This window comes from Alternaria atra (assembly GCF_907166805.1).
Source record: "Alternaria atra isolate CS162 genome assembly, contig: 23, whole genome shotgun sequence".
Lineage (NCBI taxonomy): Eukaryota > Fungi > Ascomycota > Dothideomycetes > Pleosporales > Pleosporaceae > Alternaria > Alternaria atra.
Window position 1 is genome coordinate 454,170 of NW_025091321.1, and position 24,743 is coordinate 478,912.

Consider the following 24,743-nt stretch of genomic DNA (forward strand, 5'->3'; position numbering starts at 1 on the left):
CGTGAAATCCCAAGCCAGCCCCAATCCAATACCCAGAATCTATCCCACCTTTTGCCCATGTCAGCTACCGTACATATCCATCCTTCTATCGCACAGGCATGTTCTCGACGTTCTCGAAAGCGAAGCTCGGGCTTCCTGGCTCAGCGGTAGCAGCCTGCGGTGGAAGATCTGATCGGGCATCACCCTGGCTGCCATCCTCCTTAATCACCGTACCGTCCTTGCCACCCTCCGTAACAGTGATGATCTCAACGTCTACACACTTCTGAATCGTTTGCTTCAATCCGGGTACCATAGCGCGCAGAGTGTCCAGCTCATCGAAAGCGAGTTCGCGGTTCAGAACGACATCCTTGGGCTCGCCGTTATCGAGACGGCGCTTGAGGCCGTTGATGAAAGGCATGGCTTTCTTGGATTCGGACTTGTCGATGGACTTGCTGATGGCCTTGATGTCGATGGTTTCGGCGTCGCGAAGCATGTCGATGTACTTCTTTTGCCAAGCAGGCCATTCTTTCGCAGCGAAGATACTGATCTTCTTCTCCTTCTTGGGGTCGAAAGTGGCGGCTTTGCCCTTTGATAGCTTCTTAATGGCGTTGCCCTCTGCTGATGTGATGTTTGTCTGTGTGGTTCGGACAAACTCTCGGGCGGCTGTGAGGGAAGCGTTGGGCTCTGGGACCTTGGGCCAGAGTGCTTTCTGGACGGTCTCCTTGTTCTTGAGCACCTCGAGCCAGATGTATTCTGCCCAGTGAGGCGCGATGGGTGTAAGGAGGAGGGCCTGGAGCTCGACGAACTTCTTGACTAGGTCCTGGTGCATACCAATGCCTGCAGCCTTGGTAGCCTCACGGTAGAAGTCACGCGCGCTGGTGAAGTCATAGAATCCAGACTTGAGGGCTAGCTTGTAGGATGTGTTGGAATAGTGTCCGAACGCCTCGTGAATCAGGAAGTTCATCTCGTTGTCGAACATGTTATCGAAGAGAAGACGCTCGCTGCCGCTCTGTCGTTGGATCACATCCGGGTTCTTGACCTTCGCTTCCTGTCTCTTCTGCATGTATGACGCCGCATCGGGGACGTAGATGGCTTCGTTCACCAATTCCTCACACCACTTGCGGAGCTCAAACAGCTTCAGAATGTTGCTGTTCGCGACTGACTCTTCGAAGTTGGCGTCTGAGATCTCGTCTCCTGCGTCAGCAAGGGCAATACGGGTAGCGTCTGCACCAAACTTCTCGACAGCACCAGCGATGGTTAGGAAATTTCCTGTAGATTTGCTCATCTTGTCGCCGTTCAGGAGCAAATGTCCATTCACGCGGAAGCTGCGAGGCCAGTTCTCCTTCGGGAAGATGGCGGTGTGTACGTAGAGGTTGAAGGTCAGATGGTTCTGGATGAGATCCTTGCCACTGGTACGCATATCAAGAGGGTACCAGTAGTCGAAGTGTCGTCGCATGGTTTGTAGAGTCTTGGCGGGGATGTCGGACTGCGGGAGATCGGATCGGTCGCGGAGAGCAAATACGTAATCCCAAGCTTCGTCAGTGAGCTGATCAGGCTTAACGCCGAGAGGTCCAGGCTCCTTTCCAAACATGTCCTTGTGCAGCAGGTGGGCGAATGAGTAGTATGCTTGGTAGATTGTGCTGTCTGACAAACTCTCAACCATCACGCTTGGATCCCAGGGTACCTTGGTTCCGAGACCGTAAGAACGAGCACATGCCCAGATGCTCAGCCAGTCGACAACTCGCAAGAACTGGTTCTTTGCCTCAGGGTAGTAGAGGTTGAGTTCGCCCTCGATATGTGAGCGGACCTTCTCGGCCCATTCACCGTCACCGCCGTTCGCTGCTGTGCCGTAGTTCATATACCACTGGTCAAGAAGAGCTGCAACGCAATCGTCACCACTTCGGCTGATGACCTTGCCGTCGGGTTCGGCGTAAGGGAAGGCGTCGCCGGAGTCGATGAGCTGCTTGCGAACCAGCGGCTTGGCTTCTTCTACAGTCTTTCCGCTGAAGTCACCGTGTACCATCTTGCCCTTGTAGAATCCTTCCTTGTAAGCTTTCTCCTTGGCGTCGGCAAGCTTCGCAGAGTCCTTGGGTGATTGGATCTTCATCTGCTCCACCAAGTGTTTCGCCGTGAGGTTACCGTAAGAGGGGGTTTCAATAATGGGCAGGAGATCGTCAAACTTGACCCACTCCTTCTGGATGCCGTAGTATTCGGCCTTCTTGGCGAGATCAAAAGAAGTGATGTAATCGTCCGGTGAGTCTGATGGCACACATGTGACAACTGCGGTACCCTTGGTGTCTTTGACTGTCTCCATGGGGAGAATGTAGACATCCTTGTGGACGGAAAGAGGGGCGTTGACGACTGTGCCAACAACATCCTTACCAGGGAAGGTAGCGACGATAGAGTACTCACCCCACTTGGCAGTGGTGCCTTGGTATGCCATGTTCCTTGCAGCTCTCTCACTGAGGACGTAGTATTCGTTGTCGGTGATCTTGACCAAGGAGTAGTTGATCGCAGGACCCACGAAACATGAGGTCTGGCCGTACATTGTTTCGGGGCGAAGCGTGGCTGGGACAAAGTAGCAAGAAGCACCTTCAGGAATGGCGCCAGCATGTGCCTTGGCGGACTCCGCCCACTTCACTACTTTCATCTTAAGCGCGGTGTACTCCTGGACGGTGATACCTTCTCCTGACTGTCTGTCGTGATCCATGCATGCTTGGCCATCCTTCGGACTGTATACAGTGTAGCGCTTGGCAAAGATGATCTTTCCCATGGCTTTCAGGCGGCGCATCTGCCAGGCGACAAAGTTGTCGTAGTAGGGGTTGGCATCGGTGGTGACGAACTGACGTCTCCAGTCTATCCTGGCTCCGAATGCTGTGAGGTCCTTCTTAGCAAGTGGGGGGAAGAACTCGATCCAGTGGTAAGGGTCTGAGAACTTATGAATCTCTTCAAGGGGAATGCCTTGAGCAAGCATGATCTGGAACTGGTACTTCGTCTTGACGGTCTTGGCGGCTGCCTTGCCTTTCTGAGCCTTGAACTTGGTGATGTCGGTCTTGGTCTCGGCCTGTGTTGGGGCTGGCGGCTCTGGTACGGAAGTGTCGACAACATCTTCGACAGGGCAACGTTCGAAGTTCTGTCCGAACATCTCAACCTCTCGAACCAGCTTGTCTGCGCACGCCTTGATAGGCATACCAGTCACATGGTAACCCAACGGGAAGAGAGCGCGAGCGCCAGTCATCCTTCTAAAACCTGCGGTAAACTCGACTTTACTAGCGGTGAAGCCATGTCCAGCATGTAAGGTGCCGTTCATGTAAGGATAAGCAAAGCAACCGAACCACTTGGGGTACTTTTCGTGGAGTTGATCGGGTGTGGTGGTGTCAAAGGGTTCTTCCTCGAGAGATGGGGCGTCTGGGTTGAAAACTCCCTGCTCTTCCCATGATTTCTGGTACTTCTTCTCTTCTGCGATCAAAGTGTCACGCTTGTCGGTGTTCTCAATCTTCAGTGTCTTTGACTCAGCCTCTTGCGGCTTGAGTTGTTCCAAGGTTGCAGCGACGGCGCTCTTTGGCGCATCGCTGAGTTTTGTGGCCTCCGCCATCACGACAATTCCAGAAAGCGAAGAACGGTCGTAAAAAGAGGGCGTAAAGAACGCGAGAACAAAAGTTTGTGGATATGAGGGGTGTATCGAGGAGGATGGTGGCCAGTGCGGGCTTTGGCGGGTTAGTCACAACTTTTTTCGTCGATTTCGGTGCGCGGAATTGTGGGGCAATCTGGTCTGTGCCTCAACTGTAAAGAACGTCAGTCAAGTATCCTCAAGGAACAACACCGCGAATCGACCAGCCAAACAAGCCGCTCTATCGCCGTCGTCGAACAGACACAGCCAGCGACCATGCTGCGTCTCTTCAACCGCCTCCTCGGCCGCCACGAGAACACACTGCCACCTTTCGACTTCGCGCGCAACAAGTACCCAGCCAAGAAAAAGTGGCCGCCGAACCTGCGCGCCCTGACGGACAAGCAGCAGTTCCGGTTCGAGCGCAAGTTCAAGCGACGCATCAAGGCGAAGTCGATACGGCCGGAATGGAACAAGTGGACGAAGGTGGTGCAGTGGAGTCTGATCAGTTTCATCCTCGTCTATGGTGTCTTGTTCCACGACTTCCGACAGGACCCTATGAATCCAAGGCCGGGCGAGCAGCCGTTTGAGGGATTGAGGAAGAGGATGTGGGGGATATTTGGGGGGTTCTATACACATACCGAAGATCGGGGTCCCACCGGTCTTGTCGCTGCGGGAGAAACTCGAGAACGGAGAGACGATCGCGACTAGCCTCTGGGCTGTAGTTGAAGAGGATTAGCATGTGGAAATGAAGAAGAGTTAATACAATGGCTTGATCTGCGAAGGAACCATCAAGCGAATTGTGGCAACATCGTTGAGAAGGGACTGGAGTAGGCGACTGGAGTTCTCTTGTACGAACATGGGGAAAGACGTACCTCCATTCCGGCGGATAGAGGGGGGGAAATTCCCCCCTCGGCGCCCTCGGCGGTCTGTGTATGTGCGCCGGTCTCTCTCCTCTCGCCTTGCCAAAGTTAGTCAGCTTGCTAAACGGTGTTCAGGTAACAAGGAGTACTTACGTCCCAAACCTGCCAGTCCTCAGCCCATAGCTCCTTGACCCAGCACCTCCGCGCCCCATCCATCACCGTGCATACGGACTCCGAGAAATCCAAATACACATGGGCTGTGGCCCAGTGCTGGGTCCTTCTCGTGGTGCCGAACAGAAACACCAGAGCGACCGTGAAGTGAGGCATCTCCCATTGATGCCAGCTCTTAGTCACCAACGCCAGGGTGCCCGTGGCTCCTGGCGGGAGAAAGAACTCATTCCACAGCCCAAAGGCGAACTGCTCGACCACCGAGGTGCGGTCCCAACGATTTCGTATATCGTTGCGGATCCCCACCTGGTCCACGAGGGGGATTTTGGGATGAAACCAGATCTTGCCTGGTGCTCCTCTATACGGGTTAGATTAGCATATATACTCTTCGATTATGCTTAACCTCGAATGTAGCTTCCATCTAGCCCACGTCCGAAGTCTACACACGGGCTCCACGACACTCTGAGCCAAACCTTGCGTAGGCGTGATAGCTACATGGAGCCTTGTAGTATGCCGCAGTAGCTACACTGAACGCTCACGGTATCCTGGCTCTTGTGTTATCTCAATCTTAAGAAAGACTGTCTCGTTGTAGGTCGACACAAAGTCGAACTTGGGCTGTCTTCTTTTGGATGGACATTTGTATCCTTCTGTCAGGCGTGTGTATGCAGCTTTGAGGTGAGGGGGTCCAGGCCGCTATATAGCCGTCTTGATCTGGAATCTGTGGCCATATAGGTGAAGTCGGGGAGCAAATATCGAATCCTTACCCATTTCGGCTCCAACGAGCATCACCCTACTTGTTGGTCCTGTGTCTTTCAACTTGGGAAGGAAAACTTACTGTTTCTTCTTTCTTCATCCATTTCAAAGCGACCCATTGCGCTTGAGCTTCAAGTCCATCTCTTTGCGGCTTCTCATGACTGTCCATTCCCTTACTCTCCCACCTACCTTGTTCCAGCGAAGCCCGCACACACCCTACAAAGCAACGCTTGAAGAAAAGAAACGGAGAAATTAGCACTTACATCGTCGACGTATACGCCTTTGGTCCCACTGGGGCCAGAGGAAACGGCGGCATCGCGGCCATGGCAGCGAGCAAGAAAGCTCGCGGGGAGACAACAACGACGGCAGCAGGGAGTAGGAATCAGAGAGCAGAGGAGGTAGGAGGCAGCAAGCAGAGCGTCAACGGCAACAACAGCAAAAAATTGGGAGGCGGATGCAGACGGTAGGGGCTGTTGTTGCTGGTGAGGTTCAAAAGTCCAACAAGCGTCATATCATAACAAGGCAAATTTTCACGTGGCATCATAACAAAAGCGTTTGTACTGTTTACGTGTTGAAGGGAGATGGGATGGTGCGGGAGTGAAGCGCAAGGGTGAGGTGAACGTGCAAGTCGAAGTGAGCGTGCAAAATCTGGTCTACGCATCGACAACGCTAGAGATACAACATATTGGATGCTGGGGAGCGCATTGTAGACTTCAGACTGACCTATTGTTCTTGTGATTGCAGACGTCGATATTGTTGTAGGCTTCTGAATTAGGCCTGATAGTATCGTGGACCTGACGTGAAGTCGATGTAAGTACCCAGTAGCAATGCTATAGAGAGGTTAGAATCCCTATATGCCCTCGACAAACACAATCTCTGAGCACTGCAAGTCAGCAAAAGTTGTGACTAACGCATCAAAGCCTGCACTGGCTGGCAGTCTCGCAAGCGGCCATCCAACATGCCTCAGTGTCACTCAATCATGCTATATGAGCACGATGGACTTGTCGAAACCTACTACGATCAGGTTCCATACGTGGAAGACATGGCAACTAGTTCAAGTGTTACTAGCTGTGTTGTAGGGGTAAGTAACAAACTTTACACTAGATAGAACAGACTATCTAGAATGGATTGGAGTGTAGCTTTCTCACTCTGGTATAGTGTGGTGCGGCGAGTACCTAGGTACTGTTGCAGGTGATGGTATGCAGCTATGCAAGTCATGTACAATAGAGCGTGATGTGATGATAGACATGTTCTTTGAATATAGCTCTTCAGTAAGCATCACGGCGATGCATCGAACTGACACACTGTCAACTAGAAACCATGAGGAATTGTTCAGTATACAGCAATACAGTAGTGTAAGTCGACAAAAGTGTAATATGCGCATAACATATGCGAGAGTATCATGAACATGGACGACTGATGGCATCAGCATAGTCTATCAACCACCACATCATTGAGCGAAGCAATGTACGCACTGTAGTAATCAAATTAACATCACATCGTACAGAACAAAGAGCGCATCAGATTAAAGATTTGGCAAATTCATATATACTCAATGCAGTATCTCTACCCACATTCCGCTCAGTGAACATGGCCATAGAAGCAGTCCATCCTCAAGCCCAAACACACACACTCTACGTATCTTGCTTACACGTCAATCAAGTTCTCGCCCTGCTGGCCGTTCTCACCCGAGTTGTCCCTGGTATCCTTGCTGCCCTTCTTCTTCTCACCATCGTCACCGCCCCGACTCCTCTGGTAGTACTGGTCGAGAACCTTGGCTGGGATACGGTTGAGGAGTTCCTTAGGATAGATACGAAGCAGCGACCAGGCAAGGTCGAGAGATTCGTGGATGGAGCGGGACTCGTAAGCACCCTGGGCGATGAAAGAGCGCTCGAACTTCTCGAGGAACTCGAGCGACAGCTTGTCTTCTGAGGACAAGGCCTCCTCTCCGACGACTGCCTTCATGGCGGCGGCGTCACGACCAATGGCGTACTTCGCATACAGCTGGTTGGAAACATCGCCATGGTCTTTCCGTGTGCGGCCTTCACCGATAGCAGACTTCATGAGACGAGAGAGGGATGGAAGGACGTTGATCGGAGGGTAGATACCCTTGTTGTCGAGTTGACGGTCAATGAAGATTTGACCTTCCGTAATGTAACCAGTCAGATCAGGAATGGGATGCGTGATATCTGGTGGAATTAGCATGTGGCAGTAATGGTAGACAAGTCAGGACTTACCGTCGTTAGGCATAGTCAGAATGGGGATTTGAGTGATCGATCCGTTACGGCCCTCAACACGTCCAGCACGCTCGTAAATGGTAGACAAATCCGTGTACATGTAACCAGGGTAACCACGACGACCGGGCACTTCTTCTCGGGCAGCGGAGACCTCACGTAGCGCATCGCAGTAGGAAGACAAGTCGGTGAGAATGACCAAGACGTGCTTCTCGAGCTGGTAGGCGTAGTATTCGGCTGTTGTAAGGGCGAGACGGGGAGTAATGATACGCTCGATACTACACTGGGTTAGCTGGAATAGCAGCGCATGTGCGTTTGACTTACGTAGGGTCGTTTGCCAAGTTCAGGAACAGGGTGACACGCTCCATACTGCCGTTCTCCTCGAAGTCGCGTGTGAAGAAGCGACTGGTCTCCAAGTTGACACCCATGGCACCGAAGACGATGGAGAAGTTGTCGTCGTGGTCATCGTGTACACCCTTGGAAGGCTTTCCGACAAGACCAGCCTGTCTGCAAATCTGCGCGGCGATTTCGTTGTGGGGTAGACCGGACGAGGAGAAGATGGGAATCTTTTGGCCACGGGCGATCGAGTTCATCGTGTCGATAGCGGAGATACCGGTGGAAATCATTTCCTCGGGGTAGACCTACTCACAGTAAGTCGCATGACCAAGAGGAGTCGAGATGAGTACATACTCGCGAGTATGGGTTGATGGGACTACCGTTGATGTCAAGGTAGTCTTCGGCGAGCACCTTGGGGCCCTTGTCGATGGGCTTTCCTGAACCATCGAAGATACGGCCCAACATGTCCTCAGACACACCGAGCTTCAAGCTGTGTCCAGTGAACTCAACTTTGGTCTGCAACTGTCAGAGGTAGTTCTCTTGCTGGGCGTTGGGTTCCAAGTACCTTCTTGACATCGATACCAGATGTGCCTTCAAAGACCTATGTCACGATTAGATGGAGCTGTCGCAGAACCTGGGGGTGTCGGAATTTACCTGGACGACGGCGCGGTTGCCTGCAGCTTGTGTCAGTGTCGGACTATATTATCTGAGTCGGAGCAGCTTACCTCGAGCTTCAAGGACCTGACCAGAGCGCTCAGTGCCATCGGGCAGAGTCAGGGAGACAATCTCGTTGTATCGCGGGAATTTGACCTATCCACCACATGTATAAGCTTCCTCGCACTCCTTCTCATGTCTTCAGGCTACGCACATTGTCGAGAATAACCAATGGACCGTTGACGCCGCCGATAGTGTTGTATCGTATCCTAGGCGTCACCGAAATCATGCGGGGGTCCACAACTTCAGGCATCGTGGCGGTAGTGAGCGGTTCGGGGGAGGTATAGTATCGCTCGGAATTAGATCGAGGGCCGCGGTCGGTCTGTAGCCTCGAAGATCGTTGGGTGACGAAGTTAGAGGTCGGCCGTCCAAGTGGGTTGGGGAAGCTCTGACCAGGATGCCTTAGCGTTGTATGCGACAGATGACGCTGGGCTCTGGTAGCTGGGTCTTGGCGCTTCACCGTCGCGACAGTCACATTCATCGACCTCTGCTGCGCACATATATCAACACGAACAACCGATCGAGGCGTCGTTATTGTGTTAGATGATGAAAGCAGGTTCTTAAATTAATGCAAACATTAGCAAGGTAACACTGAGCTTGGAACAAGGATCAGCATAGTGCACATGTGTGGGATAAATGAACTGAAGAGCATCGTAGAAGTGGTTTCGCAACATGCTGATTATATTTCCGAGCTACATAAAGACCTGTACTATCCTTACCACAGGCAGTAAGCACCCATCAGATTCCCAAGCTTCAGTGAGACGAACATCGTGTACCTGTTGACTCGTCAGTAATTGCACAGCAGAAATCTCAGCAATAACAGAACAAAGTTTGTAGAGGGATCAGACATCCAAGGAAGGTATTCGCGCTCATTGTCCATCGGTTGTAGGTTCAATTGATGGCTAGCGTGGAAACTGCGAATGTGGAAATGTTTCATCATAAAGGGGAAGAAATGTGAAGAAATGTAGAAACTAACCTTTGTTCATAGCAGACGTGCCGTGCAACTGGTGTTAGCTGTCCATCAAGGCATGTATATACGCATGCTTTTGCGCAGCGAAGCTGTTCAAGCGTGCATTGCATGCAGATGCACCGACGCACTCCTTACGAGCCTGGTATAGTGTTGCGAAAATCCCGATGCGATGCGATGCGATGCCAGGCTGGGCGACAAGACTGAGAAAGGGCACGCGCCGATCAGAGTAAGCGAAGATTACTGTACTTGAATGTTAGCCGTCTGACATGCGAACATAATCAGAAAATTCAAGACTAGTGACGAAGGTCATACGACAGTACTGGCAAGTAGCAGTCGCCCGGCGAAGGGCAACCGAACAGCGCTGGTTTCTTCAAGGTCGAATCGGTAAGGAAAAGAAGTTGCTGAGGGTATAATCTTTCCAAAGAAAAGCAAAGAAAAAAGGAGTAGACTTACGTTGTGGGAATGGCTGGCTTCGGACTTTCATGGTATTGCTTGAAGCAGTCCGAAGCCAGTGGTTGTTCGCCTGTCCATCACGGCATGCGGATTGAGTTTATTGTCGAGAGAAAACCAGTGTCGCAGTCGAAGAAAAGTACAGCGCCGAATTAGCGTGCCAAGATTTCTCGCATCACGTGTACCCCCGAACGGGCAAGCGGGATTATTTGGAATCGTCATCAGAGCAGCAGCGACCAGAAAGCAAGGCATCACGGCAGCAAAAGACTTCAGTGTGCGCCCTTTCAAGTCCGATACGACTGAAGATTAACCCAACGCGTTGTTTCCCTGCAGTGCCGGTGCATATTGAGAGTGAGCTGGAGTCCGGATAGATTGGGTTCTGCCCAGCCACGCAGCTTTTCGCGCGATACCGAAACGGCCCCCTAACCAGCGCTGATCTTCGGAGAGGGCCATGCGCCCATCACCTCTCACCACGCCAGAACTCCACCACTCGACGCCCGCGTCCCTGGCATCGTCCCTGGCCCTGGATTTAAACTCGCACCGGACCCATCGTCGCATAACACCGCGTCTCTAGACAGCTTCGCCGCATCGCCTTCGCAGCCTTCGGACGGCCTCTCTCTCGTCCCTACTCCACCGCTCTGCTGGCGGGACGGATGCGACACGATATCACCCGACACGACACCGCGCCAGACGTGGCTGCACACCTCATCACCACCTCGACACCCTTGTGAGTATCGCGCTGCACCTTGCGCGACACCTTACTTGACTCTCCGCCCTATTTCAAGTGCTCGCCAAGTGCCGGCTGTCAGCCTCCATCGTGCCCATCGCGACGCCTGCGCGGGCTATTTATCAGCCTCCCCCATCGGCCAGATCGGGACCATATTTCGACATTTCGTCGCAACCACCTGAAACACTCCCTCCCTACTGGTCTTGACGCGAAGTTCCGAGCACGTATGACTTGGAAGCGATAGCATTGCTTCACCCATCTCGTCGCCGACTCGGTCGCTCTTCGCATTACACGGACCTGTCTTCCAATTTCGACAACTGTCGCATTGCACCTACCTGATACCATTGTGCAACTGCGAGGCCACAGCCCGTACTGAAGAGCCAGCAAGATGATGACAACCAGCTATCCACACAATGGCGGCATGCCTCCTCAAGGCATGCAGCATGCGCACCCGGGTATGGGTGGCCCAGGCCCAAACCCAGGACAGCACGGAATGCCGCCAGGCATGCAGCATGTCTCTGGCCCCAATGGCCCCGTCAGTCAGGCAGGACCCATGATGGGTATGCAGCCAGGCATGGGTGCCAATGCGCATGCCCTCTCTCACCTACAGCCCCAGCAGCACATGTTCCAGCAGCAACCGCAGCATCAGATGAGTGAGTAACACTGCATTATACAGTGGCAGAGAAACGACTGACAGAGGTAATAGTGAACCCTGCCATGATGCAACAGCAAAGGACTGCCCAGCAAGCTTTCATGCACCGGCAGCAACAACAGGCCATGCTTGCCCACCAACAGGGCGGCATGGGAATGGGTTTCCCCAACCCCATGGCAAACTTGAACCAGGCACAAGCACAACAATTGCAAGCAATGAGAAATGGACAGATGGGACAAGGACCTTACGTTAATCTTCCTCCTCACTTGCTCCAGCAACAGCAGCAGATGGGTGGTCAACAACCCGGTGGCCCGCAACAGCAGGCTGCCATGGCTCACGCAGCACAACAACACGCTCAACAACAACACCACCAAATGCAGGCTCAGCAGCAGGCGATTGCTATGCAACATGCCCAGTCTCAGTCGAGCAACCACAGCCAGCCGGGGAATCAGGGACCGCCGCCAACCACCCAGACCCAGCAAGGGCCTCTTCGTCCTCCATCCGCGATAGGGAGTCATCAAGGACAGTCTTCGCCAGCTCCTCAACCCACACCTCAACAACAACCACAGCCGCCACCACCGCAGCAGCAACAGCAGCAACAACAACAACAACAACAACAACAGCAGCAGCAGCAGCAGCAGCAGCAGGCACAACAGCAGCAACAGCAACAACAGCAGGCACAACAGCAGGCACAACAGCAACAACAACAACAGCAGCAGCAGCAGCAACAGGCACAGCAGGCACAACAGCAAGCGCAGCAACAGCAGCAACAAGCATCCCAACAGCAACCGCCACAGTCAGGTCCAGTGCCACAACAACAGACGCCTGTTCCAGCTCAGCCGCCCAACCTACCTCAACAACCAAACCAACAGGCTCAGAACCAGATGCAACAACGGAATCCAGCACTAGTACAACAAGCGCAGGCCCAAGCCCATGCTCAAGCAAACGCTGCCCAAAACCAAGCTCGTCAAATGGCAATGATACAGCAGAAACAAGGTCAAGCTGTGTCTTCAGGCCAAGGAACCCTCAAGCTATTGAATTTTGTGGAGCAAATAGGGAACTTCAGCAGTACAAACAACAATATTGAGTGGTGGCAGGCCTTTGTGGATAGATTCTTCGCCGAGTCTGGATCCTTCGTCCACATCGTCTGCTCCTCAAGTACGGAGAGATCTAAGCAATTCGAAATTGTGTATGCTGCCCTACCGCGATACTTCTACACGCTCTTCAACACCGACGTCGCCAACTTACAAATTACCCTGGACGGAGCGACCGAGAAGGTCTCGGGTGCTGAGTTGAAAGTAACTTGTGAGCGAGCAAAGTTCATATACACATATAAAAATTCTTGTCAGGTTGTCTACCAAGGCAAGTTGACCGCGTTCTGGTCTGGCTCGGACAAGCTGGAGTGGTTGCTGTTCGACGGCTTAGGTCACGAACAATTCATACCGCTCAATACCTTGAAGCAAAAGTTCGTTCAGCCATCGCCAAATCAACTGAACCCAAATCAGTCGCCGCGGATGAAAAACAAGAAGCAGGCACAGCAGCAACGAGGGATACCAGAGCCACCGGAGGCGTACCTTCCAATCACCAAACTGCCCAGCGCTAGTACTACAGACTATGGTTTGCCTCACGGCTTGCAGGCTTATCTCGAGGTAAGAATCTACTCCACATTTTCCTCATCGGCATTGACACTGACAAGCCTAGATCTACGAACCAATGAACCACATGACAAGCTTGATGGTACATTACCTCGAGAACCCCCACATGAAGCCAAGCGAAGCTCTAGAGTCATGGAACAACAACATGTCAAATACTCAGGCTGCTCAACAAGGTCCTCATCACCCCAACCAAGGCCCACAAGGACAAAGCATGCAACCTAATATGCAACCTGGCCCTCGACCAGGCGGGCCAGGTCAACCTCAAATGTTCATGTCACCCGCGATGCAAAACTCCCTACTTCCTAATGGATCAATGGGTGGTTCGCCTCACTTCCAACATACACCCTCGCCCAACTCCCAGCCTATGATGAAGCAACAGAGCACAAGCTCACACACCATGAGCGTGAACACATCTCCAAACATGATGAACAACAAGCGGCGGCGGAGCACAGTAAAGATGGACACGGATGATGGTGGCGGCGAGATGAACGGCGCGCAAAAGGTCAAGCAAAGCCCAAGAGTGGGAGGTAACAAGAGGATGAAGGCAGGAAACTAGTTTCTCATCGCTTGTTCCTTGCCTTCCTCGTCTAGCGTTGCCTCTGTTGCCCGTTCTCCTCGCAACCTTCTCGCATCTCTATCTCTTGTATAGCGCGGCGTTTTATCTGTCTATCGATTCCCACATCGAACTGTTGGCTTTGACCAGTCTTGTCCCTCTTGGCGTTTGATCTCCAACATTGTTACCCCATTTCAAACTCGGGCGGATATCTTTCTTGCTGCTGATTCTCACTTCCTCGCCGGCGTTTGGGCATATCTTTGCTTTTTGCTTTTCTTACCTACCATGTATAGTAGGTTAACATAATTCGTTCTTGTACATTATCGACGGTGGCGGAAGTGTAGCTGTATAGAACGCAGCGAAGAAGCAAGGAAAGAAGTGCCTCGTTGAGCCTCTTTCGACGCTTGAGGAAAGTAAGGACCAAATGATTTATACGTGCTCTGATCAAGTGCATAGGCGAGATGGAGAGGGGAGATTCATTTTTATACGGAATTTAAGACGTTATGACTTCATTGCTATGTCTTTTGTCGCGCCATGTGAGAGAGTCGAGATAAGTGCGTGTTTGTATAGGATCATCACATCTGCTCATGCCTTAAGTTCCTTCGCGTCTCCTTGCTCCCCAACACTGTCCTGACAATGCCTATTCTTTAGCGACAATAGTTGTTATCTCATTTCACGGTTCAAGACTTCTTTCGGTCATTCGGAAGCTTTTTAAGTTGTTGGATAGAATATGGTGTGTACATGACATGAATTAGGATACCCCATTACACTCTGTACTGAGGGAAAAATGACATTACTAACTCATTACCAACGGCTCATACTATCGATCCCCTGCCCTATCTCGCTGCAGAGCTTTGCAAAATCGGCTACTTCTGCTCATATACCTCGTACGGCTCTGGAGGCGAAGCACAGCAGGTGGTGGGCGAGAACGCGGATAGAGGAAAGCGGGCAAGGCGGCTGCGAACCTCTGCTGCTGTTGGCCTCACACTAGGCTCTCGACTGACCATATTGATCTGCATGCCGATAACCATCTCAAATGCGCGAGCCTCGCCTTTGGAACCTTGCGACCGGAGAAGCGACGAGCGTAGAAAAGTACGAGCCCACTTTACTACCCTATCCAAGTTTGCGTGGAATGATATGTCGTCGCCATCGCCCCGTCGTGCGTCAATAAAGTCCAGAAGGTCTATATTGGCAATGACACAAGTGATTTCCAAGAAAACACATCCAAGAGAGAAGACATCCGCAGCTCGGCCCCGTGAGTCATAACTAAATACTTCAGGTGAGCAGTAGCGAGGTGTACGCATTGTCGGCCCATCTGTTTGACTGTGATCCTGTGGATGGAAAGAACGCGATAATCCAAAATCAGTAAGATATATACGCCACCAAGGGCCGTCGGATCTGACAAGGATATTTCGGGGTTTGATATCCATGTGTTTTGTCGTCCGTTCATGGATGAAAGCCACAGCCGAAGCAAGACAGCCTAGTGTCGAAGCGAGGAAATCTTTACGACATTTTTTCTGCACATCCGTAGTTTCCTCGAGAAAAGTGCCCAAATGGCAATCTGCTGCTGGGTACATCAAGATCGAAAAGTTGCGATTCTGGAGGTATGTGCCTACTAGCTGGACAATATGGACGTGCCGGAGATTTTGTAAATGATAGACTTCGCGTAAAGCATCAGATACAGTCCATTGTCGATCGCATTTCATGGTCTTCCGTGCAAGAGCTATCCGGCGACAGATGACTTTGTCAACAGTGGCGGATAGAGAAGACCCCAAATACGATATAGATGACAGCGGAATTACATCTTGGGTCGCAAACGTAACGTGCTGACCCTTGCCGGACCAGTTCAGCTCTTTGTCAAATGGCTGTATTAATTTATGTTGGCGAAGCGTAGTGTAGTAGTCGTTATGTAGCTTTACCAGCGGCGCAGAGAGTCCAGGAGCAGGCCGTTCATTCTCGCGAATGGTTTCCATCGTGTTGACTGGTGTGTATTCACTCGGCGACATTGATGCAGGCCCGGTATGAGTTGATCTTGCAGTGACGAAGGACGCTAAGCTACAGTTCGTTACTAGACTCGTTGAAGATCTCAGGTTGGGTTTCGGTGATCGACCGATATCGATACCCTGATGACCAGAGATTGCGATCGGACTTGTTGTGGGTTTCCGCACTATGCCCTTCGTTGGTCCCCGAATCAAATAAGATATCAAACCGATGCGTTGATAGTCAAAAAGTGAACCCCATTTTGTCGCTGGTGGACTTAAGAAGTCGGGTATGACAGTAGGTTCGTATCCCACTCGGACGTCTTCAATCTGTACGCGTGAAAACGGGAACGAGGTGTGGAAGGAAGACTTCAGTTCTGCACCACCCCAGCCCTGTGTTAACAGCGTACATAATAGATCGACCAGGTGCGAACATGAGCTGAGGACTGTACAACTGATGAGAGTCGGCCGACATGATAATATGCCATCCGGTAACGCAGTCACTGATACGGCCTCCAATGCTATGACATCCGGATCATCAGTCGACATATAGCGGAAGTACGAGCTGGATTGACGTCGTTCCTCCCATTCGCCTTCCCCGGATTCAAGATAAGGTAGATTCAGTACAAAGAAGCGTGGGGCCCGAGTAGAGTTGTCATCGCAGGGAGAGGGACACGACAGATCCATAGTCTCCAGTCTTTTCTTCCGGTATATGTTGGCCTGCTCGAAGAGCTCGGTACGCATTTCATCCTTTGAGAAGCCGAATGGGTCTCCGACGCTGGAAGCTGCCTGCTTAGAGGACACGGTAGATATGAGAGGCTTTTGTGCACCCAGGAAGTTATAGCGCTCTTTATAATCAGCAGCACCCTGTCCGAAGAGGCTGTAAGATTCCCTGTAACTCAGGGCGTCGTATTGCTCTCCGACGCCATTGGAGGCCATCGCGAAATTCGAGATGAGCCCTTCTAGTGACCACTTGGTCAAAACAGAGCTGGAAACCCAGAACAAGGAGCGATGCGTTGGATTTGAATCTCAGTAAGGTGAATGAGGTTACATTTGTGGTGCAGGCTGAACTTGAGATTGGGAAATTACAAGCTCCTGCACAGCCTCGCATGCCCCTTGCTGTGACCTCAGAAGGCACGGTGAGCTAAGCGCACCAATGACCCAACATAGGATCGACGTCAGCCTTGCCAGGGATTATGGCGGATGTATTCATGAAACGCGTTGAGTCGGAGGAGGCGTTAATAGCTGCAGACGGTAACGCATGGATAGAAAATGATATGGCAAGCGAAATCGCACCTGCTCGCGTAAGAAGAACTAGCAGTGAACGAGGCGACACATGAAAACGCGTCAATTGAACGCTATCTGTAAAGTTCCATGGTATACAAACGGTATTTGTACATATCAACATCTCAATCATACGACCTTTACTATACTCTTGGCTGGCTATCCGCAGGCTTCTTACTCGAATTAACAAGCGCGCCCCAAGCGTCACCACCAGCATTCCTCTCCGATTGCGAAGCGTGGTAAATCTCACTCAGACCTCCAGGACTTTGCTTGCGGAATTCTTCCACAATCGACTCAACGTAGTCGTCTTGACCACTCCCAGCTTTAGCCTTGATAGCCCGATCCGCCTTCTCGATAGCCATCTCAAGATAACTCCGTCGTTCGGCATCCATATCCTGGTTGGTAGAAGCAGTCTCGGCTTCTGCTATAAGTGCGGCGTATTCAGCTTTTCTTTGAGCGAGGAAAGCTTCTTCACCGCCAGCCTCTTGTACACGGGCAACGTGTGCGGCGGCTTTGGCTGCGTTCCAAGCTTCGATGCCACCAGCTTCGTCGATCATTTTGCGTTTCCGTTGGTTGTAGGCGATCTTCCTGGCAGTGTGGTCTTTGATGTTGGGTAGGTTGAACTTCGTCCTAATTTCCTGTAGGTCCTCCTTTGTGAAGCCTGCTTCTTGGTATTTCCTGTTGAACTTTTGCTTGAGGAGAGCGGCTGCCTCTTCGCGCTCTTTGGCTCGTATGAAAGCTAGCTTGAGGCCCTCCTCTACGCTGTCGACAACACCTCGGCTCAAGTATCGTTCTGCTGCCTTGGTCGCTTTGATGTATTCGGTGGCGGCGTAGGACTCCAGTTTCTTCTCTTGTTCCGATCGCATTGCTGGATCTTCGGCCTCCTCTCCAGACCACATCTCCTGCCCTTCTGTCTCTACAAAGCCGGAGTTCACATCTCGAATCAATGTACCCTGAGCAGCCTTTTGCTGTGCCATCATTTGAGGTGTAGGCCATTGCTTGTCAATTGTGGCTTGATCTAGGCCTAGAGCAGCAGCGTCTGCTCGTAACCGCTCGATGACTTCCGGCTTCTGCATCAAAGTCCATCGCAGTGCCCATCCCATAGGTCCAAGCTCTTTGATACGTGCCACATTGTCCTTGAGCAGATATTCGTCCAGCCCCCCCTCACGATCCATTGTTTTGAGAACCTTGGCAGTGATGCGCAACTTTATCCTCTTCTTCAATGCGACCGAGTACAGGCTCTTGGAGAGCACGTTGGGCTTCCAATTTCGTCGTGTCTTGGTTTCGGTGTCTTTGGAAACATTGTTGCCGAAGCGAATCATCTGCTCGCCGTAGAGACCTTTGTTGGCTTGCTTGAACAGCTGATGGTCGCCATAGGGGTATGCGGGGATGTATGCGTCTTTCGGGATGACGTTCTTGGGAAGATGGGAGCCGAGATCACCGCCTCGTCGTCGCTGTAGTGGGTTCTTCACTGCGGGAGTGGGCTCCGACGTCGCGTAGGTTCGGTGTGTAGACTGCGCCGGGCGAAGGACCAATCCCTGGGTCGAAATGCGCCCAGAGAGTAGTTGGCACCGGGGAGGCATGGTGTGAAAAGACGAAGGCAGCGGTGGTGCCGTCGTGATGGATGGGCGATGTGCTCGGTAGTCCGCAAATTCGAGATGTTGCCAGCACGGACCTCAGCCTTACGATTAGCTCTACAATTGCGGGCGGAAGTGAACCATAGGACTACATGACCCTCGCATTGAACCAAATTCTTCCTCAAAATAGATTGTTTCTCAAGTTTCTCAAGATTCTTCTGTTATAGAACTGTTGTCTTCTACACATAGCATACTATCATCGTCAACCGCGCACATGGCAGACACTACGCAACAACCCTCCACTGCGAACATAGCAGCCGCATGCGCCATCCTCGCTGGTGTAACAGGCTACATGCTGGGACAAGCAAAGTCACTTGGTTTCTTCGGCGGCAGCCCAGTCTCCCAACCGGAAGAATCTGAGAAAGAGAAGGCAGAAGATTCGGAAGATGAGTCAAGCGACGAGGACGACGACAGCACGCCTGCAGAATTCCCAGGTCACAATGAGGAGTGCAAAATGGTACTAGTAGTACGGACCGATCTCGGCATGACAAAAGGTATTGCGACTCCTGACACATATTTACCATGTGCAAAATGTCTAACCATGGAACAGGCAAGATTGGCGCACAATGCGGGCACGCGACACTGGCCTGCTACAAGCACTTCCTCCGACACGCACCGGAGTCGACGCTACTAAAGCGCTGGGAACGAATGGGACAAGCGAAGGTGGCATTACAAGTCAAGAGCGAGGAAGAACTGGAGTTGTTGCAGGCGCAAGCCCTGAGCCTAGGATTGGTGGCACACATCATCCACGATGCGGGACGGACACAAATCGCGAGTGGAAGCGCGACAGTGCTGGGGATTGGGCCTGCACCCAAAGGCGTCATAGATCAGGTTACTGGGCATCTCAAATTGCTGTAGAGCGTCTTCACGTATGAAGCTGCGCGCGACCTTGTCGAATAACGCAGTGGAATCAACTGAAAGGGCCTGCACACGCCACGTCTCAATCTATGACTCGTGTGCATACTACCGAAGGCACTGAAGCCCCAATCGGTCATGAGGGTGCAGTAATGGGAATTCGAGACGAAGTTGCATGACGCACGACTGCCGCTTACAGTGTTTCGGGAATTTTTGCTGAACAGCTGTAAATCATACACAAGTCGGATATGGCGGTGAACATTGAGCGCGTATACGGTTGCGATCTCCACCGTGGGCGTTTTTCATCGGAGGCGAGAACAGACGAAAATGCGGAGTGCGTCTTGCTGTTGAGCGCCGCGTGTTGTCAAAGTACTCCTGTCGGTAGCCGTGAAGCGGGCCCTGGCTGCCCAACAAACGCTAGCTACCATGTGCGCATGATTGATGGAATTCCGCGCGCCTGGAAAATGATCTACAGGTCTTGTGATTGAATAGCATTCGTGCTGTGCAGGAAAATGATGTGCGTGGAGCATACGTAGTGTGAGCGCGTACAGAGTATAGAGGAAGGTTGATGGACTTTTGGTTTGTGGAGCGTGTAACAAGGTATGACGTGCATGCACTAGATGGGTGCCGTAGTGACGGTGGTCCATGGACTACTACGATGTCGCCGGAGATGAGCAAGTACAGAGGCATGTTGTGCATAGAACTTGCCCACACGTGGACACTAAGAGGGGTGCGACTTTCGTTTGTCGCAGACTGTGGTATCGTGTCGAGGTATCGACTGGCTGTTTGAGAATCACTGAGTACTTGGGTAGGACTGAGTGGAGTGCTGCATCGAAAAGGAGCCGGGTACGAGGGCGCCCGTCATACCATTACTCTACTAACATCAAGAAGTGCACAGCTTTATGCAACCGCAGCACCTCTCCACCAGCTCGTAGCGCCTAGGACGAATACTACCACCATGGCGTCGCTCACAACTGTACTGTATATGACGCTGTACCTGCCCACAGTCCTCACGTAGCCTGAATACGGTGCTGGTAAGATGCCGGCAACCGTGCTGAGAATGCCGCTCCCCTGTAATTGGCCCTTTTCAATGAAATAGCGCGAGGATTGTAAGACGACCTCGAAAGTCGCGAAGAGGTAGAAGAAGTGCGCAAAGTTCTGTGCCGGAGTCGACTGGCCGGCCCAGTCATCGTCAAGTACATTGTCGCGTGACAGTTTGGATCCAGTAAATGGGGTTTGCATGACGATGTAGACGGCGAGTCCGAAGGAGAAGACAGAGTGCACCAAACGCCAGATCCAGGCCGAAGATTGCTCTGGCGATGGCTCAGAGGCTCCGGCCCCACCCTGCATTGCGGAGAACATATTGGCAAGATTGGGTGGTAGACCGCCTGGTGGCATACCGGCTTGACCCTGAGCACCAGGCATGCCAGGCATACCACCAGCCCCAGCACCCATCATTTGCTGAAGCATAGCCATCATGGGATCCTGCGATGCATCCGAGTCTGGCCCAGGGCCAAATGGGCCAGACTGATTGCCCTCGAAAGCGAATGGTGACGGGAGACGAGGCTGCGATGCGGGCGCGTAATGGTGTTGCGAGATATCCACCTCGTCTGGGTCTGGAGTAGCCGTCCCAGACGCAGCGGGTGTAAGCTGGGACGGGGTAGAGGCGGGTTTGACTAGAATGCGATCAGCCGCGACTTCACGCTGTTGTAGGACAGAGCTAGAATTGGCCATGTGGAGACCAATCTGCTGCCACGGGAGAGATGGGTACCTGGTACATCTTTCTCTATCTCGCTGACATCTTTCGGGGGGCCGCCCTGGAGAGCAGTAATCTGTTGAAGACGGGACACACCGCTTTTGGCGGCAAGACGCTCCCTTCGCAGTCTGGCCTTGGTTTGGGCGGGCGACTCGCCGGGCAGTGCGCTAGTCGTAGAAGCGGGTGAATCAGCCATGGCTATTGCGGGGGGATGTGAAGAGTTGAGCTGTCGTCGCAGTAGTCGACAATCGTGATCGCAGCTCCCACTATTGTTTGGAGGGGCTGAGGTCATGCCTTGGCACCTGACTAGTAGAAGGAGCGACGGAACTTCGGAAAGGTCCCGTTAGTGCCGGTACTATCTGCGACTACTCGCATGGGACGAGGCATGCCGGGCGCCTTCTCGCTTTCATACGACGCTTACTGACCAGTTACTCCATCACAACATCTTCGCCAACTTGCGAACCCGATACTCTGGTTTACCATCGTCCCTCGTACGCACGGCACGGGCCGTATCGTGTTCACGGTCAGCCCCTTCTGACCCATCGTACTGACAAGTAGTACTCCTGCTTGGAGTCGTTCAAATTTGTCACTCCACCGCGAGCAATGCAGCCCGAAAGTCTCCGCAGACGCAAGCCACTTTCCTTTTCTTTTTCAGCATACGAGGAAAGCTAATGCAGTGCTTGCCTGCAGTACCACAAACATGCATGTCACTTGCAGCTTCTAGGACCACGGCTTGACCTGGGATTCAGGGTCATGGGAGGAATTATGGCAGCAATCCTTGTAGACTTGGGATCATTTCTTGCATGCCGGGTCATAGTCTCAGCCGGTGCAGGATGGATCATTGTGCTTCGTAAGCCCCTTTCGGAGGCTGATCTTCGCTTGGCCTCGAGCTATCATCTGAAGTTATTAGTCTTACACGGAAACTTTCAATAGCCGTTTGGAAAATTTGTCTCAAACGACAACACAGCACGGGTGACTTGCCAGTGTTGCCCCACGGCTACCATCTCTTCACTGGGCCATTTGGTTGCTACAATCCCCTATGCATGCGACCGGGACTATGTCCCGCCACGGATCGCTCACACGCCACAAGCGTCATCAGTTCACCAGAAGCGCTGCACACAAGCCTGCTATGAGGGGGGGTTCCTCAACATATTCCATGTCGAAAGGCATCATAGACAGATTTCTACATCAAATCACGATATCGAGCCTGGTGCTGTTCGAATGTGCGTAGTCAAATTCTTCAAATTTGCCAAAGACCCACTTGAGCAACTATCCTTGCTGCTGTTGTAACATGGTATTTACATCGCTCCTGCTTAGACGAGGAGGCGGGCGACAGCACTTTCTATTGGGTTGCACAACGAGTATAACAAGCTCGATAGATCGACCCCTACACCGAAGAATTCATTTCTAGTCCTCACATCTTCCCACTTCCACTTCAGTCACATCGTTCTTTTCTACAAAAATCCTCTTCGTACATGTACGCAGGCATGTTTGTTCCAAATACCATGGCTGGGAGCCAGTCTTTTCGATCGAGCTTTACCCATGCAACGCGACTACTATCGCACCACAGAACCCAGTCGACCTTCGCAGTTCAAAAGCCCTATTGGGATCATATACAGCCATGGAAGGATGTCTCCAAAGATGAGTTCATATCTTACCGGTGGCAGGTATGTTCAATGCTAGTCTTGTCCTACTACAACCAAACACCACTTATTCTGATACCAACTCTCACAGCTTCGTAACACTATCTCCGACAAGCACAAGCTTTATCAGTTCCTCAAGGCCGTCTTGCCCGACAGACTAGTGCGCTCGCAGCATGATCAACTGAAAAAGATCCGTACCAAGGATGATTTCATCGAGGACGCCGTACGTGACTTTCAATCTCGTTTTATCTCATGCACACGTCGATGTTAACATGGGTACAGATCGCTGCTATCAAGTTGGCACCCATGGCTATTCGCCTAACACCACATGTACTCTCGCTAGTTGATTGGGAGAATGCTGTAGACGATCCTATTCGGAGGCAGTTTCTTCCTCTCCAAAGTGGCATAATCCCCGATCACAAGAATATGGAGTTGGATTCTTTACACGAAGAAGCAGACAGCCCAGTCCCTGGCTTAGTTCACCGATATCCCGGAAGAGCTTTGTTCTTAGCCACATCGATTTGCCCTGTGTACTGTCGCTTCTGTACGCGATCCTATGCTGTCGGCGGAAACACCGATACAGTATCGAAGAAACCACAAAAGCCCAGCCGGAAGCGATGGGAAGTTGTCTTCGAGCATATCGCCAACGACTCCTCTCTCGAAGATATTGTTGTTTCGGGTGGCGACGCCTACTTCTTACAACCCGATCACATCGAAGAGATTGGCGACCGGCTCCTCAGCATTCCTCATATCAAACGAGTTCGGTTCGCTTCGAAAGGACTTGCCGTGGCTCCTGGTCGGATACTTGATGGCTCTGATCCGTGGGTTGACAGCTTGATCAAAGTGTCGAACAAAGGTCGAGAGTGAGTCTTTCGTTCATTAACCTACGTGTAACGCTCACTGACAGCAACCCCTAGCATGGGAAAACAAGTATGTCTTCATACCCACATCAACCATGCCAACGAGATCACGTGGATAACGGAGCTGGCCGCGAACAAGCTTTTCAAGCATGGCGTCATTGTTCGTAATCAGTCCGTCCTCTTGAAAGGTGTCAACGATGATTTCGCGCCGCTCTCGGATCTCATCAAGAAGCTCTCAAACATCAACATACAACCGTACTATGTCTATCAATGTGACATGGTACAAGGTATCGAGGACCTCCGAACGCCTCTCAGCAAGATCATTTCCCTAGACAAGGAACTTCGAGGAACTCTGTCCGGTTTCATGATGCCTTCCTTTGTCATCGACCTTCCTGGAGGTGGTGGGAAACGTCTTGTCTCTACCTATGAGACATACGAAGACGGTGTTGCCGAGTACAAAGCGCCCGGTCTTCCCGGTACCAAAGGCACGAGGACATATACCTACTTTGATCCGAAACCTGTAGAATCAACAGTACTGGAGGAGTTCCGACAAGACCAATTCCAGGCCCTCGAGAGAGGTGAAACACTCGAGCAGTTTTTCGCTCAATCACCTTCTCGACCGCCAATTCCTACTGGACCGATGTTGTCCATACCGAAAGAGCCTTTCCAACCATACCCAGGAATGACGGTGAATCGACCCGAGCCATGGGTACACGAAACCGAGGCGCAAGCGGCATAGACGGATCTTATATCATGCAGCCAGGCCGTATCTAAACGAAAACGCCTCAAGTTGTATGAATACAAAATATTCCAGTCACGAAAAGGACATTTTCAACACCAAAAGCGGGACACTTTTGGACTTAGATATACATTCACGATGAGACGGCCAGGCTTCATTCACGACCGCTTTCCTAGATCATTTAGGGGTTCAATCCGGTCTCGCATACAGCGAAAAGCCTCTTATCACCTCATAATACTCACTCATATCTTGTCATGTTGATCATATTTTACATTTCCTTAACCACTCGTTTCATGTATGGTTTACGATGCAATGGATATTGCACAAAA

The 24,743-nt window shown here is 51.8% G+C and overlaps 8 protein-coding genes across 8 annotated transcripts; 4 read left to right on the top strand and 4 right to left on the bottom strand.

Moving 5' to 3' along the window:
• Positions 1-85: 85 nt before the first annotated feature.
• ALTATR162_LOCUS3739 (uncharacterized protein) lies at positions 86-3,574 on the bottom strand (the record flags this gene model as incomplete). The annotated part of the gene is made up of 1 exon (XM_043311347.1): positions 86-3,574. The coding sequence occupies one exon, from the start codon at positions 3,572-3,574 to the stop codon at positions 86-88; it is 3,489 nt and encodes a 1,162-aa protein (XP_043167282.1).
• Positions 3,575-3,865: 291 nt separating this feature from the next.
• Positions 3,866-4,297, top strand: ALTATR162_LOCUS3740 (uncharacterized protein; the record flags this gene model as incomplete). Its single annotated transcript, XM_043311348.1, has 1 exon — positions 3,866-4,297. One exon carries the CDS (start codon positions 3,866-3,868, stop codon positions 4,295-4,297), a length of 432 nt encoding a protein of 143 aa, XP_043167283.1.
• A 48-nt stretch (positions 4,298-4,345) lies between these two features.
• On the bottom strand, positions 4,346-8,907 carry ALTATR162_LOCUS3741 (uncharacterized protein; the record flags this gene model as incomplete). The annotated part of the gene is made up of 11 exons (XM_043311349.1): positions 4,346-4,411; positions 4,462-4,547; positions 4,599-4,975; positions 7,022-7,559; positions 7,608-7,882; positions 7,929-8,245; positions 8,295-8,456; positions 8,506-8,541; positions 8,595-8,614; positions 8,666-8,750; positions 8,809-8,907. 11 exons carry the CDS (start codon positions 8,905-8,907, stop codon positions 4,346-4,348), a joined length of 2,061 nt encoding a protein of 686 aa, XP_043167284.1.
• A 2,282-nt stretch (positions 8,908-11,189) lies between these two features.
• Positions 11,190-13,664, top strand: ALTATR162_LOCUS3742 (uncharacterized protein; the record flags this gene model as incomplete). The annotated part of the gene is made up of 3 exons (XM_043311350.1): positions 11,190-11,454; positions 11,508-13,102; positions 13,155-13,664. The coding sequence occupies 3 exons, from the start codon at positions 11,190-11,192 to the stop codon at positions 13,662-13,664; spliced, it is 2,370 nt and encodes a 789-aa protein (XP_043167285.1).
• A 3,403-nt stretch (positions 13,665-17,067) lies between these two features.
• On the bottom strand, positions 17,068-18,507 carry ALTATR162_LOCUS3743 (uncharacterized protein; the record flags this gene model as incomplete). The annotated part of the gene is made up of 1 exon (XM_043311351.1): positions 17,068-18,507. One exon carries the CDS (start codon positions 18,505-18,507, stop codon positions 17,068-17,070), a length of 1,440 nt encoding a protein of 479 aa, XP_043167286.1.
• Positions 18,508-18,775: 268 nt separating this feature from the next.
• On the top strand, positions 18,776-19,419 carry ALTATR162_LOCUS3744 (uncharacterized protein; the record flags this gene model as incomplete). The annotated part of the gene is made up of 2 exons (XM_043311352.1): positions 18,776-19,055; positions 19,112-19,419. 2 exons carry the CDS (start codon positions 18,776-18,778, stop codon positions 19,417-19,419), a joined length of 588 nt encoding a protein of 195 aa, XP_043167287.1.
• Positions 19,420-20,316: 897 nt separating this feature from the next.
• Positions 20,317-21,368, bottom strand: ALTATR162_LOCUS3745 (uncharacterized protein; the record flags this gene model as incomplete). The annotated part of the gene is made up of 2 exons (XM_043311353.1): positions 20,317-21,092; positions 21,188-21,368. 2 exons carry the CDS (start codon positions 21,366-21,368, stop codon positions 20,317-20,319), a joined length of 957 nt encoding a protein of 318 aa, XP_043167288.1.
• Positions 21,369-22,659: 1,291 nt separating this feature from the next.
• ALTATR162_LOCUS3746 (uncharacterized protein) lies at positions 22,660-24,414 on the top strand (the record flags this gene model as incomplete). The annotated part of the gene is made up of 4 exons (XM_043311354.1): positions 22,660-22,839; positions 22,907-23,038; positions 23,098-23,678; positions 23,733-24,414. 4 exons carry the CDS (start codon positions 22,660-22,662, stop codon positions 24,412-24,414), a joined length of 1,575 nt encoding a protein of 524 aa, XP_043167289.1.
• Positions 24,415-24,743: the final 329 nt, after the last annotated feature.